The following is a 15,934-nucleotide window of genomic DNA, read 5'->3' as shown; positions in this document are numbered from 1 at the left end:
AGTTCCCAGCACACCACGCGGCCGCCCCGTCGCGGAACGCCGGCCCAGCCAACCTTGGAGCCCTTCTTTCCTCAAAACGGGGCTGAACGCCCAGGACTTCCGGATAGTGCTGGCCCCCCCCACCTCGGACAGCCTCCCTTCATGATTTCTGGGTATTGTAGTTCACCTTGTTCCGGTTTCGAGGGAATGAGGTGTTCCTAGTCACGGCTTCCTTCACCACAAAAACTACAAAACCCAGAAGATACCGCAAGTTCCTCTCGTCCAATAGGAACCCCTTATGTAGTGAGGCGCGGAGGCCGGCTCTTGCAACTCAAGATGGCGGACGAGAGTGAGACAGCAGTGAAGCCGCCGGCACCTCCGCTGCCGCAAATGATGGAAGGGAACGGAAACGGCCATGAGCACTGCAGCGACTGCGAGAACGAGGAGGACAACAGCTACAGCCGGGGGTAACGATATCCTCGGAGTCCAATTCCTGTCCAGTCTCCCACAACCTGGGTCTCTGGGGTGCGGGGAAGTCACCGGGAGCTTAGTGTAGCCCCACCCCCATATTCTTATTGGCTGGGACACTGGGGTCCTGCCTGGCGATTGGTTGCTGTCTTTGTCACTTATCAGGGTGGGTGCTCAGTATATTAAGGGCCGGAGACATTCAGTACTTTTATTATATAAAAGTTTTTCTGTGTGGTGTTCCACTCGTGTGCTTCACCTGCGTCCAGGGAAAAGAGCATGTTGGACGATGGTTTTCAGTGGCACAACACAGGTCAATCTAACCGAGCAGTTCAAAGGAACGTTACTTGTAGAGGTGTGTGACCAACGTGATTAGCAATAAACGAATAATAAAACATTTCGCTACAGTTCACCTTCAATGAGGAAATAAATCAGGCTGTATAAACCATAATTATGTTGTAAAATATCACTACAGGAGAGTCTCAAAATACAAACTTACCTTATAAACCGTACGTGTAATTACTGTATGGTAGTGTTTTGAGGTATTCGGTGGCCATTGTTCCAAATAATCCGTAAGTTTCCTGAGCAATATATAATTAGATCTTCCAGGATCTCTCCTCTGTTAATGTTGTGAAATAGCCTCAAAGCTTTAAGAAATTGAATGATGATGCATCTCGGTCGGGGGGATTGGAAGTGAGTTTAGTACTGCCTGTTCTGTGCTTTACAGTTTTGCCTACTAGTAACTGTTTGTTACTTGGGCAGAAAAAATTCATCAGGCATTTCAGTGTCGGGCTCTATTTCCAAATCAGTTTTTGTTCTTGTAAGCCACACCCTGTCATTCTTTCTTCATATTGTTACAATGGCTGGTGCTGAAGTTTACTCTGTCCCTGTCTGTCCACATTGACAGAGATGTTTTTTAGTGAAAAGTTATGAGAGACTTTTTCAGATGTATAACTTTGGATTAGTCTGTGGTGGTCTGATTTCGTGTGTGTGTTAGTCTTGTTTTCATAGCCATGACGTCATTTGCAGTATTAGCAGTCGTCCTGTAGGTAAAAGTAGAAGGTTGAAATCTTTGGGTAAACTTAAAAAAAAATCTGCTGCCTTGTAGAGATGAAACAACAAAAGATTATTTGAGTAGTGTTTTTTTTTTAATGTTTTATTTATTTCTAGGAGAGAGAGAGAGACAGCGTGAGCAGGGGAGGGTCAGAGAGAGAGGGAGTCACAGACTCTGAAACAGGCTCCAGGCTCTGAGCTGGCAGTCAGCACAGAGCCCGACGCGGGGCTTGAACCCACGAACCGCGAGATCATGACCTAAGTGCAAGTCGGACGCTTAACCGACTAAGCCACCCAGGCGCCCTTATTTGAGTAGTTTTTAATTTGCGTGTGATGAATCCTGACGTTAAAAGATCTAGCTTTTATGTTTTTTGACCCGCATTAAAAATCACAAGAAGAATGTAGAGGAAAAGGAAGTTTGTTAGATCTGGTTTTATAAGAGTGTGTTCTTTTGCTATAACTCACAACAGATATAATGATATACGTAACAAAAACCTTGAAGCTTGAGATTCCTGAAAAAGGAAGAGCTTTTAAAGAGGAACCAGGAACAGGAAGAAGGGAAAGTGCAGCCCTCCTGAGTAGAAATCCTTACGGTAGATGAGAGTCGTTGAATTCAGAAGTCATTTCAGAAGGGAAAATATGGCTTTTTTTCTTCACGGGGTGTGTGTAGTCACTTTTATTTTTCTCCACTCAACTGTTGCGCCGACCAGCATCTATAGCTCTTTAATTGGTTTTGCTCCCCATGATCTGTGAATCACTTTGCAAAACTGTTTGGCAGAAAGTTCTGTTTTATTTACAGTACAACAAAGTGGTAACCTTAAGAGAAAAAGGAACTTTGATGGTGTTTTGTTGTCATTGTGGTTGCACATTCATATATGGTCTGGGTGAACACATTTATTAGCATCCCAGATCCATTGAGGTCTGTGTAAATGAGCTTGGACGTGGCAGGTGAAAAACAGAGGACCCCCGCTTGGAGGACAGCCTACTTCTCGGCCTTGGAATCTAAGGTCAGATCTGAGGTTGTGAATCTGAGGGGTCAGTATTTTCTTATTCATTAATTGTTAGAGGAAACGATTTTGGAAAGAGGCAGTGGGGCGCAGTGGGAAAAGCATGGATGTGGGGGTCATTCATGCCTGGGTTCGAAGCCTGGTTCTGACTTGTCCTGTAACCTTGGGAAAGTCACTTAATCTCCAGTTGTAGGGATTAAATGAGATAACATCCAGAATGCGGCCTTGCCTCTCCCTCCTGTTCTTTCTTCACATCTTCCCTATCATTCCTCCCCCCAGCTTGTGCTCTTACCCTGCACCGTTTTTTGTAGGTTTTATAACAACAGTTAAATAACATGTTCAGTTCCCACCTCCCCTGATCGTAAGGGGCCTGAGTACAGGGACTATGTCTTTTGAGATGCCTGGCACTTAATAATGGGCATTAGTGAGTATTTGCTGGATGAACAAATGGCAAATGTTAAAATTCATGGCTCAATGTTAGTGGAGTTTCTACTCTCTGAGGGGAAGAGTGTCAGGTTTTTCTTACATAGACACTTTCTTTCCCCAAGTCAGTCTTTATTGTAAGCCTTATGGCAGTTTTCTGTGAATTCCCTACAGAACTCAGGGGTCCTCTCATTTGCCCTGGAAGTTTTCCACTATATGTTTGTTTGTTTTTTGGCTTCTTGAAATTTTTCTTGTCTTTATTTAATATCACATAAAACGTTTTCAAAAGTGATGTAAAAATTGAAGAGGAATACCTCCTTTCGATGCTAATGAGTCTAAAACACAATGTGCAAGAAAAGTTCATACAGTTCAAACTAATCCGTATTCTTTTAGGCCTTCCTTTCCGAAAGGGCTCACAGCACTTTACACAAATGAAATAGGCTACATTCGGGCACTGGAATAATAGGCAATAGAGACATGCTAGTTTCTTGGGTCCCTTTGTATATAAACTTAGTTCTTGACTTTTCTTGTGTTGTGTTTTTTCCATAATTTATAAATAAATATTTGATGAGTACCAATTTCACACATACTTTTAAGCACAGATATATGTTCACATCCATACATGCAGTGCATACGTATATTTCATATATATGTATCTCCAGTTTCTCTGTCAGGTGTGTTTTTAAAAATCGACTCGACAAAGGCAGGCAGCATTTCTCCCCCAGTTACTCGCCTGACATAAGTTACCCTGAGCAGTCGAGGGCCGAGTCAGACTAAAGATCATCCTAATGCCGTGTCCCCCTGCAGTTCACAGATCATCTGTATGATTTAATTTGTTTGTTTGCTTTTAGTGAAAGGCTTTCCAAGAACTGTTATTAAAAAATAAGCCTCAGCTGCTAGCACTAGGTTTTAGTTTTGGGTTACAAACCAGTAAAGTTTATTTGGATGATTGGAACAGGAAAGAGCTTTTATATTATTTTGTTCTGGGATTCTTTTATAATTTGTTTTGCAGTATCATTGATGCTACTGAGATGCTGGTAAATCGTCCCTTTAATAAGCGATGTCTCTTTCCCATCCAGCTTTCTTTCTAAATAGGGACAGGTTGAGATAAGTTCTCATAAGTTGACCTCACAATCCTGAGCTGTTATCCTTTATGAAGAAACTTAAGAGAAAACAAAGGGCTTTTTGCAAGGAAATTCCATAAAGCTAGCCTCTCTTGCTTTTGTTTTATTCTTCAGATTCTCCGAGAGTGGTTCTTTCCATATTTACTTGATGGCCTATAGCTGCTTCTAGCTCTTGGAAAGAAGCAGCCTTTTAGGTCCCTTTTTCGCAATTTCTCCCTTCAGCTTCTGGCTTTTCAAAACTAGATCAAAGCAGAAATGAAAAGCGAAACCTCATCACTGATATCAAATAAGTGTTCTAATTTTATTTCCCAATTAAGTGGCAATTAAAAAAGAAACTAATCAAGAGCTGCTTCAAAGAGAAGAGACTGGAAAGCGGAAGAAATGAAAAGTAAATGAGAGCCTATTTCGGGGAGACTGCTGCTGGTGGCGGACCAGTTTTGCTGATTTTTCACATTGTTTAACTCGTGCTCACTCTAAAATTTCCTAGCTTCACCAAGTCTGCACTTAACCCTTTGCTTGCAGCCTCCAAAGATTGCGGGGCCTTAGATGTAATAACTTTAGGAGGAGCTTCTTCAGTTCTCTGCAGCCTCATCCGAAATCTCCCTGCAAACCTCCCTTCTCATTCCTGAAGGAAGGCGCTCTTGGGAGGGTTGCATTTAAGGTGCACAAAACGTGATGTTCTCTGGTGAGAGCAGCAGCAGCAACAAAGAAAAAAACCAAACTAAAATTCTTCGCCTGGGTCAGTTCTTCCTTGAATTCTTTTCCTACCGTGGCTGCCTTTGAGGGACAGCTGAGGAGGTTCCACTGTTGTTAAAGTGTTTGATAAATGGCATCTGTTATTACTACTACGCATGGCCGCTGCGCTAAGCCCCCGCCATGGATTATCTCATATAGACTTTACTTACAGAGACGGATTCAGCTTTTGTGGAGAGGCTTGAGATTTGCTTCTCAGCCTCCTCTGGCAGCCCTGGAGGATCCACCCTGAACTCCCTGGATCTCTTTCCCCTACTGCCTTCGTTCCTGCCTCTCGACTCCGCGGCGGTGAGTCCTCTATCTTTCGGTCCATTCAGTGACCCATGGACTTGCCCAGGCTAACCATCCAGTTGATGATGAGATGGCCAGCCCCTTTACCCTCTGCTTAATGGATGGACGAGTATCTTTGGCAGAGGCCATTCTAGTGTGTGAGGTTTCTGCCAGCATTGAGTCATTGTTCAGAAAATTACTGCAAGTGGTCTCTGAACGGCATCTGATTTGACCTTGGAGTTGCCAGGTTACGGTCTGGCTCACCAAAGCAACCCGGAGGATGTGGACTTTACACTTCTGTCTCAGTCCTGTTCTAAACAGTTTAGTAATTCAGAGCTTTTGTGACCCCTGAGAAAACCAGTCATCCTCCATGACAGGAACTGGCTCGTTCACCCCTAAAATTCTGGCTAACTCTCCCGGGGAAGGGCCGAGGGTGGCAGCCTAAAGCAATTTTTGTAATCTCTTCATACAACCTGCTGTTCTTTTCACAGGCCTCCTGGAGTACCTTGATGGCAGGGCTAGAGTGTTTTAATTTTTCCCGTCACCTAGGATTCGCAGGCAGTTCTCTAGTTAAATAACTGATCGGTGGGACTCTGCAGAGTTTGGGGTATTGCTGTAAGTGACCCCGCAGTCACAGCAGTGCAGAGGAGAGGCATTCGGTACTGAGTTGTGCCGTGCGGTTTCTTCCCGGGTACCCTTGAATGCCACTTCATTCATCTCTTTGGGCCTTCTGAGTACCAACAGGATTACTGGTAAACATACTGCACCTCATAAGTAAACTGATTTGCAGACGGATTTCCTGAGATCCAAAAGTAGAATCAAAAGAACACTAGAGGCTAGGATTTATTTAATAGGTTTCTTTGGAAATTTTTGAATTTTAGACCAAAGAATTAACTTCCAGTTTTTAGGGGTAGAAAGTAGGTGATGAAATTTGTGAGTTTTACTTCCTGAACTCTTTTTTCTTACATTTCCTGGTCAAAACTAAACCTGTGGCCTCTGCTTAAGACCTTGGAACCATGCAAAACAGTTTCACTGGCACTTTCTTGTTTTAACTTTCAGAGGATTAGGACAGGTCCTAAGGAGGGAGAAGATGACAAATAAGGAAGTTGATCATTTAAAAAGAAAGTCGATTGTTTAAAATCTCAGCCAGTGGCTCAGAAGAGCACAGCATCTCCCTTCCTTTCGTAGACTGTTAACACAGCTGTCCTATGGAAATGTGTTACTGGAGATGTTTTACTGACCCTCTTTTGGGCTCTAGCCTTTCAGGGTTTTATTTTAGTCTGTTAGGCTGGAGAGCAGCAGTCAGGCACATTATTTGTTGAACTCTTAACTGTGCACTTGGCACGACGGGAGGTGCTGTAGGAAGCAGCTGTATAAGATCTCCGATGCTCAGGAAATGTTTAATCTTCCTGGGAAGGTAGGAAGCAACACATTATATGTAAAGTAGTCAATTGTTTGGGAGGTCATAATCTTTGATATCGGTGAGAGCTTTAGTCAGAGGAGGCTTTCTAAATAAAGCACGGCTCCCTCTCCTCCTTGCCTTTAAAAAGTGCTCCTCTGAGCCACAGACATCTGTTTTAGGGCCCTGGGTGATGAAACGGCATTCTTTCGGCTTGGGAGGAGTCTCATGTAGATTCCCATAGAAAGGAGACTAGTGTTGGGAAAGAATGGTCTGAGTCTTTCGAGACTGGTGGCTTGTCCCTGGGTACCAGTTGGTTAGCTGATGACCACTTTGCCTCACATCTCTGGGCCTTGGTTTCCTCTCCTGTAAACAGCAAGTTAAGCCTAGTGGCCCTGAGGTTTCTTCCAGGCCTGGTGGCTGAGCTTGCACTCACCCAAAGAACCACTTTCTGTTCCCCAGCCACGCACCTTTGAATGGATTTTGTCACCCAGTAGGATCGAGAAGAGGCCTGCACTCTGAACCCTTCCTGCTTGTCGAATTATCTGGAAGTTTTGTGCTGCTGCTGCTGCTGCTCATTTGTCAGCCTGCCCCTCCCTGCCGCCCACTCACACATCCTGGCACTGCATTCTGTTTCTAGAAATCAGCACTGAGGCTCATTTTCTATCTCCTCCCTGAGCTGTGACTTTATACCAGAGCATCCATAGGGTTTCTGTGTTTGAACTTAGAATATCTTGGCCTTCATTAAAAAAATGACATTTCTTAGAGTGCCTAGCTGGTTCAGTTAGAGCGTGAAAGTCTTGATCATGGGGTCGTGAGTTCGAGCCCCATATTGGGCATAGAACCTACTTAAATTAAAAAATATATATGTACGTATTTTTTAATGTTTTTTTTTTATTTATTCCTGAGAGAGAGAGAGTGTGAGCAGAGGGAGACACAGACTCTGAAGACAGGCTCCAGGCTCTGAGTTAGCTGTCAGCACAGAGCCCGACATGGGGCTCGAACCCACAAACCATGAGATCATGACCTGAGGCGAAGTTGGACGCTTAACCGACTGAGCCATCCAGGCGGCCCAAAATATACATATTTTAAGGTTATTTATTTTGAGAGAGAGAAAGAGAGAAAGAAAGAGAATCCTAAGCAGGCTCCATGCTGTTAGCATCCAGAGCCTAATGCAGGGCTCAATCCCACAAACTGTGAGATCAATGACCTGAGCCAAAATCAGGAGTCAGACACCTAATCAACTGAACCACACAGGTACCTCATTAAAAAAGTTTTTTTTTTTTTAAGGTTTATTTATTTTTGAAAGACAGAGACAGAGCATGAGTGGGGTCGAGTAGGGGAGCAGAGAGAGGGAGACACAGAATCCAAAGGGGGCTCCAGGCTCCGAGCTGTCCGTTAGTATAGAGCTTGACACAGGATTTGAACTCATGAACCGTGAGATCATAACTTGAGCCAAAGTCTGATGCTCAGCCGACAGAGCCACCCAGGAGCCCCTTTAATGACATTTTTGTTTGCTGTCTTCCCTATTCCTGCTAATTCTGCTAACTCATCCTTCACCATTAGAGTTGGTCATTAATGACTTGAGTTTATCAACTTTAAAATGTAAACTTCAAAATTTTTATGTGAACGCCCATGTCCGTTTCCACTGTAGGAACCCCCTTCCCCTCAAGAAGGCAAATTTCACTACTTCTTTGCTCATTATTTTGGAACCAAATGAGCCAAAGTTGGACTTTGATTTTCTGTATTCCATGCTTCTGGCCCATCTCTTTGGAGTATGTTAAGGTGACTGGCAGGCTCCCAGAGCTCTCTGAGAGATTTGTTTCAATTTGCAGAATCCCTCCGTGCCCTGGGATACTAACCCACCAGGTATGGGCTTCAAGTCCCTTTAAAATGATGCTGAATTAGGGGTGCCTGGGTGGCTCAACCAGTGAAGCGTCCGACTCCGGCTCAGGTCATGATCTCACGGTTTGTGGGTTTGAGCCCCGCAGTCAGGCTCTGTGCTGACAGATCAGAGCCTGGAGCCTGCTTCGGATTCTGTGTCCCCCTCTCTTCCCACCCCTTGCCCGCTCACACTCTGTCTCTGTCTCCCTCAAAAATAAACATTAAAATAAATTTTTTTAAATGATGCTGAATTCTTAGAGAAGGAAAGACTAGCCTGCTTCAGTGGGGTCCTCTGGTTTTGTTCTCCCCAAATCCGCATTGAAACTATTCTCTGAAATGGTATTGGCCTCCTAGGATACTTCCTAAAGACTTACTTTCAAGGCCTCTGAGCTTGGTTTTTTATGACTCATTAAAATTGCTGTAATCACCTTGAAAACTAACCCTGGTGAAGCTCTTTGGAAATCTCTTCTGTGAGTCTGTTGTCGTCCTGTCTGGGTTGTTGACTATAAGACCATGGTGAGCTCATTCTGTTTTCTCATGGCTGTAGCTCAGTACCTGGGAGCTCAGTGAAAATGACTCTTCTCTCTTTGAACTTCCCTTTGTCCTTCAGCTGTCTGTATGCTTGATGTGCAAGTTGAAACAGGATTGTTGCTGAGTAGCTGCATGTGCAAATTCAAGTCAGTACAAGGGAAATGAAGTTCACTCTCTGGTTGTAGTTTGGGTCTTAGAGTTTGTCAGGTACGTACGTTGGTGATAAAACAGAACAAGGGATTGGTCTAAGATCCTTCCACAAAAGTGGGATCCATGAGGCGATGGCTACACAGAAGTGTCTCCACTGAGTAGCAGAACAAAGGCAAGAAGATAGTTTTTAAGTGATTTTGCCTACTTATGAAGATTTCTAAAGTTGGAGAAGTAATTTCTTCTCTTTCCCTTACGTGAAACTTTTAGTTAGTTGGTTAATACACAGCAGTTCTTTGCCTTGACCTTTTTTATCCATAGAACTTTTTCAAAAATATCTTTTATGGTAATTCATAGACAGGAACTAGGGAACTCTTTCCATAAGCTGAAATGAATGAGGACTTATAAGTTGTGTCACCAGTGGGACACTACTTTGTTTCCTAACCTCAGCCAGGTTTTAAACCTTACAATGCTTCATATAATCTTGAGACTGAAGTGAGAGTATGTCTGGAATTTAAAAACCACTTAGAATTGTTACAGGCTGCAAATAGCCTGTATATGATAACAACATTGAACCATTTAGTGGAAAAAATGTTCTCCAGGCCATAAATGACTTCCTGGTTATGTTCTTTGCCATGGCCTTAGGGGTCTTGCTGAGCATCTGGTTTTAAGGAGTTCACCTTATTCCCCCTCTGAATGTTATTGGTCTTTCTTTTATGTTAGGCGTTCTGTGTCTCATTAAGATAATACCTAGAGGGGCACCTGGGTGGTTCAGTCAGTTAAGCCTCTGACTCTTGGTTTCAGCTCAGGTCATAATACGACTCGTGAGTTCGAGCCCCATGTTGGGCTCTCTGCTGGCCCTGCAGAGCCTGCTTGGGATATTCTCTCTCTCTCTGCCCTCCGAGGCTCAAGCTCTCTCTGTGTCTCTCAAAATAAATAAACTTAAAAAAATAAAGATAATACCTAGGAGTTGCACTTGCATCCAGACTTCACGACCTTACCCTTGGACCAAAGTAACCTCCAGCCTTTAGTGGACCTGACTCCATAGTCTCTTTTCGTGTCACGTCAGGGACCATTGAGAGGCCTGGCAGATGGGCGTAGGCATTGATCCCAGAGCAGGGCGAGGTGAGAGTGAAGGAGCTAGTTGGGAACTGAAAGCTCTGGGCCTGGGGAAGACTCTGGGCCAGGATAAGAGGCTACTGTCCCTATAGGCTTTCTAGCGTGGGAAGGACACACCTTCTTTCATAAGGTAAGTCCCACAGCTGAATAGAGTTTAGGATGATGCAGAAAGATGATGAAGTCAGGGAGATCCAGTAAAGGCTGGAGGTAACTTTAGTCCAAGTATAAGGTCATGAAGTCTGGACGCCAGAGCTCCTACATCTCCCACAGGAAGTGGCTGCAGGTTGCCCTCTCCCTACACAGCGACGCTTGCTGAGAGAGGATAATTAGGATTCATAATCACCCCCAAGGCATTTAAGACTAGGAAGACTTTCTGAATTACAAAACAAAACTCAAATGGAATTTGAGGGTATGGAAAATGTATTTTATACTATTTTGATTCTTTGAAAATTGGTTATCTAGAATATACAGCTAAAAGCCTGCACTTAGCTCACCCTGCAGATTAGGGCCCACTGTTACTCTCGGGTGGGACCGCTTATCTTGACTTTTTAATGAAAGATTTCCAAGGAAGATACCAGAGTAGCATTAGGCATTGCTTCCAGGCTGATAGTGCCAAAGTCAGTTTAGACATGGCAGATGCCAACCAGAGGTGACCCAAGCACAGCACGGGTTTGAACTGCACAGGGCTGCTTATAGGCAAGTGTATAACAGCACAGAGCTATAAATGTGTTTTCCTTAGCATTTCCTTGATCATGTTTTCTTTTTTTTTTTTAGCTTACTTTATTTAAGAGTACAGTGTAACACACATAACTACAAAATCTGTGTTAATTGACTTTATGTTATCGGTAAGGCTTCTCATCAACAGCTATTAGTAGTTAAGACTCTGGGGGGTTAAAAGTTTTATGCGGGGGCAGGGGGGCACCTGTGTGGCTCAGTCGGTTAAGCGTCAGACTTCGCCTCAGGTCATGATCTCACCCTTGTGTGTTCAAGGCCCATGTCAGGCTCTGTGCTGACAGGTGGGAGCCTGGAGCTGCTTCAGATTCTGTCTCTCCCTCTGTCTCTGCTCCTCCCCTGCTTACACTCTTTCTGTCTGTCTGTCTGTGTCTCAAAAATAAACATAAAAAAAGATTTTTTTTTAAAGTTGTATGCACATTTTCAGCTGTGTGGGAGACTGGCTCCCCAACCCCTGTGTTCAGGGTCATCTGTACAGCCGTAATGAGCAAAGCTTGAGGCAAAGTGAGCCTTAACATTCATCCATAAAATAAAGGAACCCCAATACAAAGATAAAATAAAGGAAACCCAGAAGTCAACCAGAATTGGGACAAAACATTAGGGAGCAAATGAATGGAAAATGTCAAAGGAACGCAGTATATGATTTGTGTGTCAGAAAAGACATTAATAGTAACAGAAAGCTGTAGGAGACGGTTAAATGTGGCTGAGAGACTGTTTTTGCTGCATTCGTTGGGTGTGTCACACAGAGGGAAAGAGCGCAAGGAAGTCACCTTCAATAGGCTCATGGGCATGTTTCATGTCATCTCTTTGTGGCAGCGGTGGCTGGGTGCTCCATTGTTTTTGCCCCCCAGGTCCCCCATATGGGTTTGGCTCGCGGTAAATACCCAGCGTCAGCCAGCTGACTGTAGTCCTCGGTCCTGTCGGCCTGCTGGAGGCAGTTCTCGTGATGGTCTCCCCAGCTCGGGCATAGATCTCAGCAACGCAAAACTGCCCTTTTCCTCGTTCCTTCCTCTCTTTTTAGCACTGCCTTGAGCTTTAGATCCCGCCAGGGAAGCTCGCTAGACCCAGTGTGCGGTGGGGGGCTAGGAGTGGGGGTGAGGAAGGTTTCCAAAAAGACTGCTATGGGCTGTCATCATTTTAAATTCAGGGCTCTGAGGAAGTATTGGTGGTATGCATGCCCTGCTAACAGTCATCATTTGCCTCTGTTGCCAGCACTCTGGTCTTCTGGAGAAAATAAACACATAAAATAAAAGCAAGAATTGAAAAGGTCCTTCCAAACAAATAGGACATTTCTTGCGCAGGCCCCTCTCCCACCCCACTCCCACCACCACCACCACATCCCCCCCAGAGCTGGCGGGAGTGAGGAGAGCTGTCCACTGGCATCCTCCAAATGCCCCCCTGGGATCTGGATTCTCTGGTCGGCTTCTGAAGCCAACAGGCCTGATTAAGGAAGGTCTGGCTCCACAGAAAGCTCTTTGTCGGTGTAGCTCAAAACAGATGATTTTTAAAAAACCCTGCATCAGTATTTACTTTGTCTTACAGTGGTTTGAGTCCAGCCAATGACACTGGAGCCAAAAAGAAGAAAAAGAAACAAAAAAAGAAGAAAGAGAAAGGCAATGAGACAGATTCAGCCCAGGACCAGCCTGTGAAGGTAACAAGGAGGCTCTGTTCTCTTGTGACTGAGAGAGTTGCTTTTTCAGAGGAGAGAGTGTGGGAGTAACTGTAGAGGATCAGTTCAGATTGACAGTCTCCCCTGGTGTTCCTTCCAGATGGAGGAGTTGGACCCCCTGCTGCCCTAGACCTAGGTGATGACAGGTGATGACCCTGCTGTCCGCACCTTAAAAGGTGCGGCAGGTTAGACACTGAGCCCCGAGCAGGTGGCCCCCTCGGAATGTCCAGGTGCAGGTAGCTGCATGTGGTGCTGTGCTCGGTGCCATAGAGCACATCCGTTGGAACAGCCCCGGCCGCCAAGAGTGGTTCTCAGCCTTTCCTATCCTAAGTCCTCACCACTGGGAGATACAAGGCCTGTTCTTTTGAAGGCCAACCCATCTATATTGCAAGCACTCTCTTAGCGCCATAGTCATAATAGAAACTGTGAGTCCTGGAGTCCATTTCTGAGCCTCACAGTTGACCATTGACCTAGACCCTACGACCCAAGACTGACCCACTGACATGAAATTCAGGGAGGGATTGATTTGTTTCTTTTCTTTTTTTTTAATGTTTTTATTTATTTCTAGGAGAGAGAGAGAGAGAGAGACAGCGTGAGCAGGGGAGGGTCAGAGAGAGAGGGAGTCACAGACTGAAACAGGCTCCAGGCTCTGAGCTGGCAGTCAGCACAGAGCCCGACGCGGGGCTCGAACCCACGAACCGCGAGATCATGACCTAAGCGAAAGTCGGACGCTTAACCGACTAAGCTACCCAGGCGCCCCAGGATTGATTTGCTTCTTAACAACATTGGGGCACCTGGGTGGCTCAGTTGGTTAAGCGTCCAACATTGGCTCAGGTCATGATTTCACGGTTTGTGAGTTCGAGCCCCACATCAGACTCTGTGCTGACAGCTGAGAGCCTGCAGCCTGCTTCAGATTCTGTGTCCCCCTCTCTCTCTGCCCCTCTCCCACTCATGCTGTGTCTCCCTCTCTCTCTCTGCCCCTCCCTCACTCATGTTGTCTCTCAAAAATAAATAAACATTAAAAAAAAAAAAAGAACAACATTAAAAAACAAAACACCAGCACATTTTCTTTCAGGTGAAGTGCTCAGAATGGACCCCAGGGGAAGCTTAAACACATAACTCCTCTCTCCAAATTGCCGCCAGAGCAGGGTCTAACCCTCACAAGACACCTGGTCTTGACCCAGCACACCCACACTTTGTCATGTGCCACGAATATCGTGCTCCAACTTGTTGAGAAATGGTTTCAAGTCATTTTCTTACTGTTCTCAATGTCAAATCCACTGTGGGGAAAAAAAGCCCAATACCCCACCATTATTCACCATTGGATTGGCCAGGTTCTTACCCGGTGCTTCATTTAAATTAACCCCAAACCTTCAACGTCCCTGCCAGGGAGGTGGGGGTCTTCCTCGTGTTTAAGATGGGAGCAGTGGCTCAGCCAGATCTCTGGGCCAGGGATTTCAGTTCCAGCCCTTGATTTGGCTTTAGAGGCTTTTGTGTCATTGTTTGTCTGGGGGGTGGGTGTTTAGAAGACTCCCCAAGGGGGATTTGAGCCCAAGCATGTATCAAAATGATTCATTTTGAAATTAGAAACAGTTAACAAAACACCATTCACACAGCGCCTGAGTGCCAGTGCAGGTAGCCAGGAAAAATCTAGGAAAAACAGTAAGACGGATGAAATGAAAATCTCTTGTAGTCCTACCTCTGGGAATAAGCACTATAACATGTTAGTTTATGTTCTTGTCCTCAATCTAAATGGAAAAAAAAAAAAAAAGTAGTGAAGTAAAAATATCAGAAGAAATTAGGAGTATTTTTATATAATCATAAGCCTGACATAAGACCCAGAAGCCATAAGACTAAGTGGACAAATTTAAGACTTCTCTGTTAAAGTTAAAAAGGTAAACAACAGAGTGGAAAAATACTTGTAATACATGAACCAATTTAAAATAATGAAATGAGTGGGCAGTTTATAAAACTAAAAATGTTCAAATCGGTGTATGAAAAGATGGTTAAATTCACAATGAAATTTAAAGTAATTTTTTTTTCTTCTAGATTGGTAGAGTTTAAGGTTTGGCAAATCTAATGATGAGGGTAAGGAGAAATGTGCTCATTTGGATATTGTGATATTAATTAAGTGAACACACTGTTCATTGGGTTATTAATTGATACTCTGTTTCTAGAGAGCAGGTTGGTGATATATATTATAATTTCAAATGTGCATATCCTTTGACCCAGCACACCTCTTTCTTAGGCTTTATCCTACAGAAATAAGTATCCCAGTGAGCAAAACTAGATGTACAGGGAAGTTCATTACAGCCTTGTTTGTAAAGCTGAAGAACAGAACCACGAAATGCCCATCGGTGAGAGACTCGCTAAATATATTGTGGTCCAGGCACAAAGTGGACTCAGTTGTTAGAATAAACAGGTCTGTGTGTCCACATGGAAGGGTCTCTAAGACATAGTGTTTAAAGAACAACTTGTAGGGGCGCCTAGGGGGCTCAGGCGGTTAAGCGTCCAACTTCAGCTCAGGTCAAGATCTCACGTTTTGTCAGTTTGAGCCCCATGTGGGGCTCTGTGCTGACAGCTCAGAGCCTGGAGCCTGCTTCGGACCCTGTGCGTCCATCTCTCTGTCCCTCTCCTCCTCGTACTCTGTCTCTGTCTCTCTCTCAAAAATAAATAAACATTAAATTAAAAAAATAAATAAAGAATAGCTTATAGAATAATACCATATGACCCAATTCTAGTTTTTCAAAATTGTACGTGTGTGTGTGTGTGTGCGTGTCTGGAGCTTGCATGCAAAAAAGTCTGACATTATATTTGCCTCTTCTCACCCTACCTCCTAAATTAAGACTGTCGACCATAAGGATTATATTTAAGGGGTGGGATTGTTGGTTTTGTACTTTGTGAATGTATCATACATTTCTGCATTGTTTGAAATTTGACACTGAGCGTGTATCCCTTTTGCCATCAGGCATCATGAGACTAAGAAGGAGAAACCTGGTGCGGAACACCCACCTTCCCAGTAGCCCATCCCTTACCACTCTTTGCCCAGTTGTCATATGACATCTGGCCTCTGGGATTGAGACGGAGGCCCCATACCCCTTCCTTGAGTGGCACCCCTTAACTACTGAATTGGTGATTGATCCAAAGTGCTTGTTAACATAATGGGCCTTTTCTCTCCCCAACTTTGTCTTGTCCAGATGAACTCTTTGCCCGCAGAGAGGATCCAGGAAATACAGAAGGCCATTGAACTGTTTTCAGTGGGTCAGGGACCCGCCAAAACCATGGAGGAGGCTAGCAAGCGAAGCTATCAGTTCTGGGACACGCAGCCAGTCCCCAAACTGGGTATGTATGTGCTTTCTTCCCCGGGTGAGGGCAAGCG

General features: G+C 44.5%; 1 protein-coding gene across 1 annotated transcript in view; it reads left to right on the top strand.

Moving 5' to 3' along the window:
* Positions 1 to 297: 297 nt before the first annotated feature.
* The window catches only part of NMT1 (N-myristoyltransferase 1), a 31,382-nt gene continuing 15,745 nt past the window's right edge, over positions 298 to 15,934 (top strand). The window contains exons 1-3 of the mRNA XM_039220069.1: positions 298 to 446; positions 12,429 to 12,537; positions 15,753 to 15,897. Of these exons, the coding sequence (XP_039076000.1) occupies positions 316 to 446; positions 12,429 to 12,537; positions 15,753 to 15,897 (385 nt within the window). The 5' untranslated portion in view covers positions 298 to 315. The remainder of the gene's footprint in view (positions 447 to 12,428; positions 12,538 to 15,752; positions 15,898 to 15,934) is intronic.

Source organism: Hyaena hyaena, unplaced genomic scaffold (genome assembly GCF_003009895.1).
Source record: "Hyaena hyaena isolate Hyena2069 unplaced genomic scaffold, ASM300989v1 scaffold_856, whole genome shotgun sequence".
Lineage (NCBI taxonomy): Eukaryota > Metazoa > Chordata > Mammalia > Carnivora > Hyaenidae > Hyaena > Hyaena hyaena.
The sequence above is the reverse complement of the archived record's forward strand: the minus strand, read 5'-3'. Positions and strand labels throughout refer to the sequence as shown.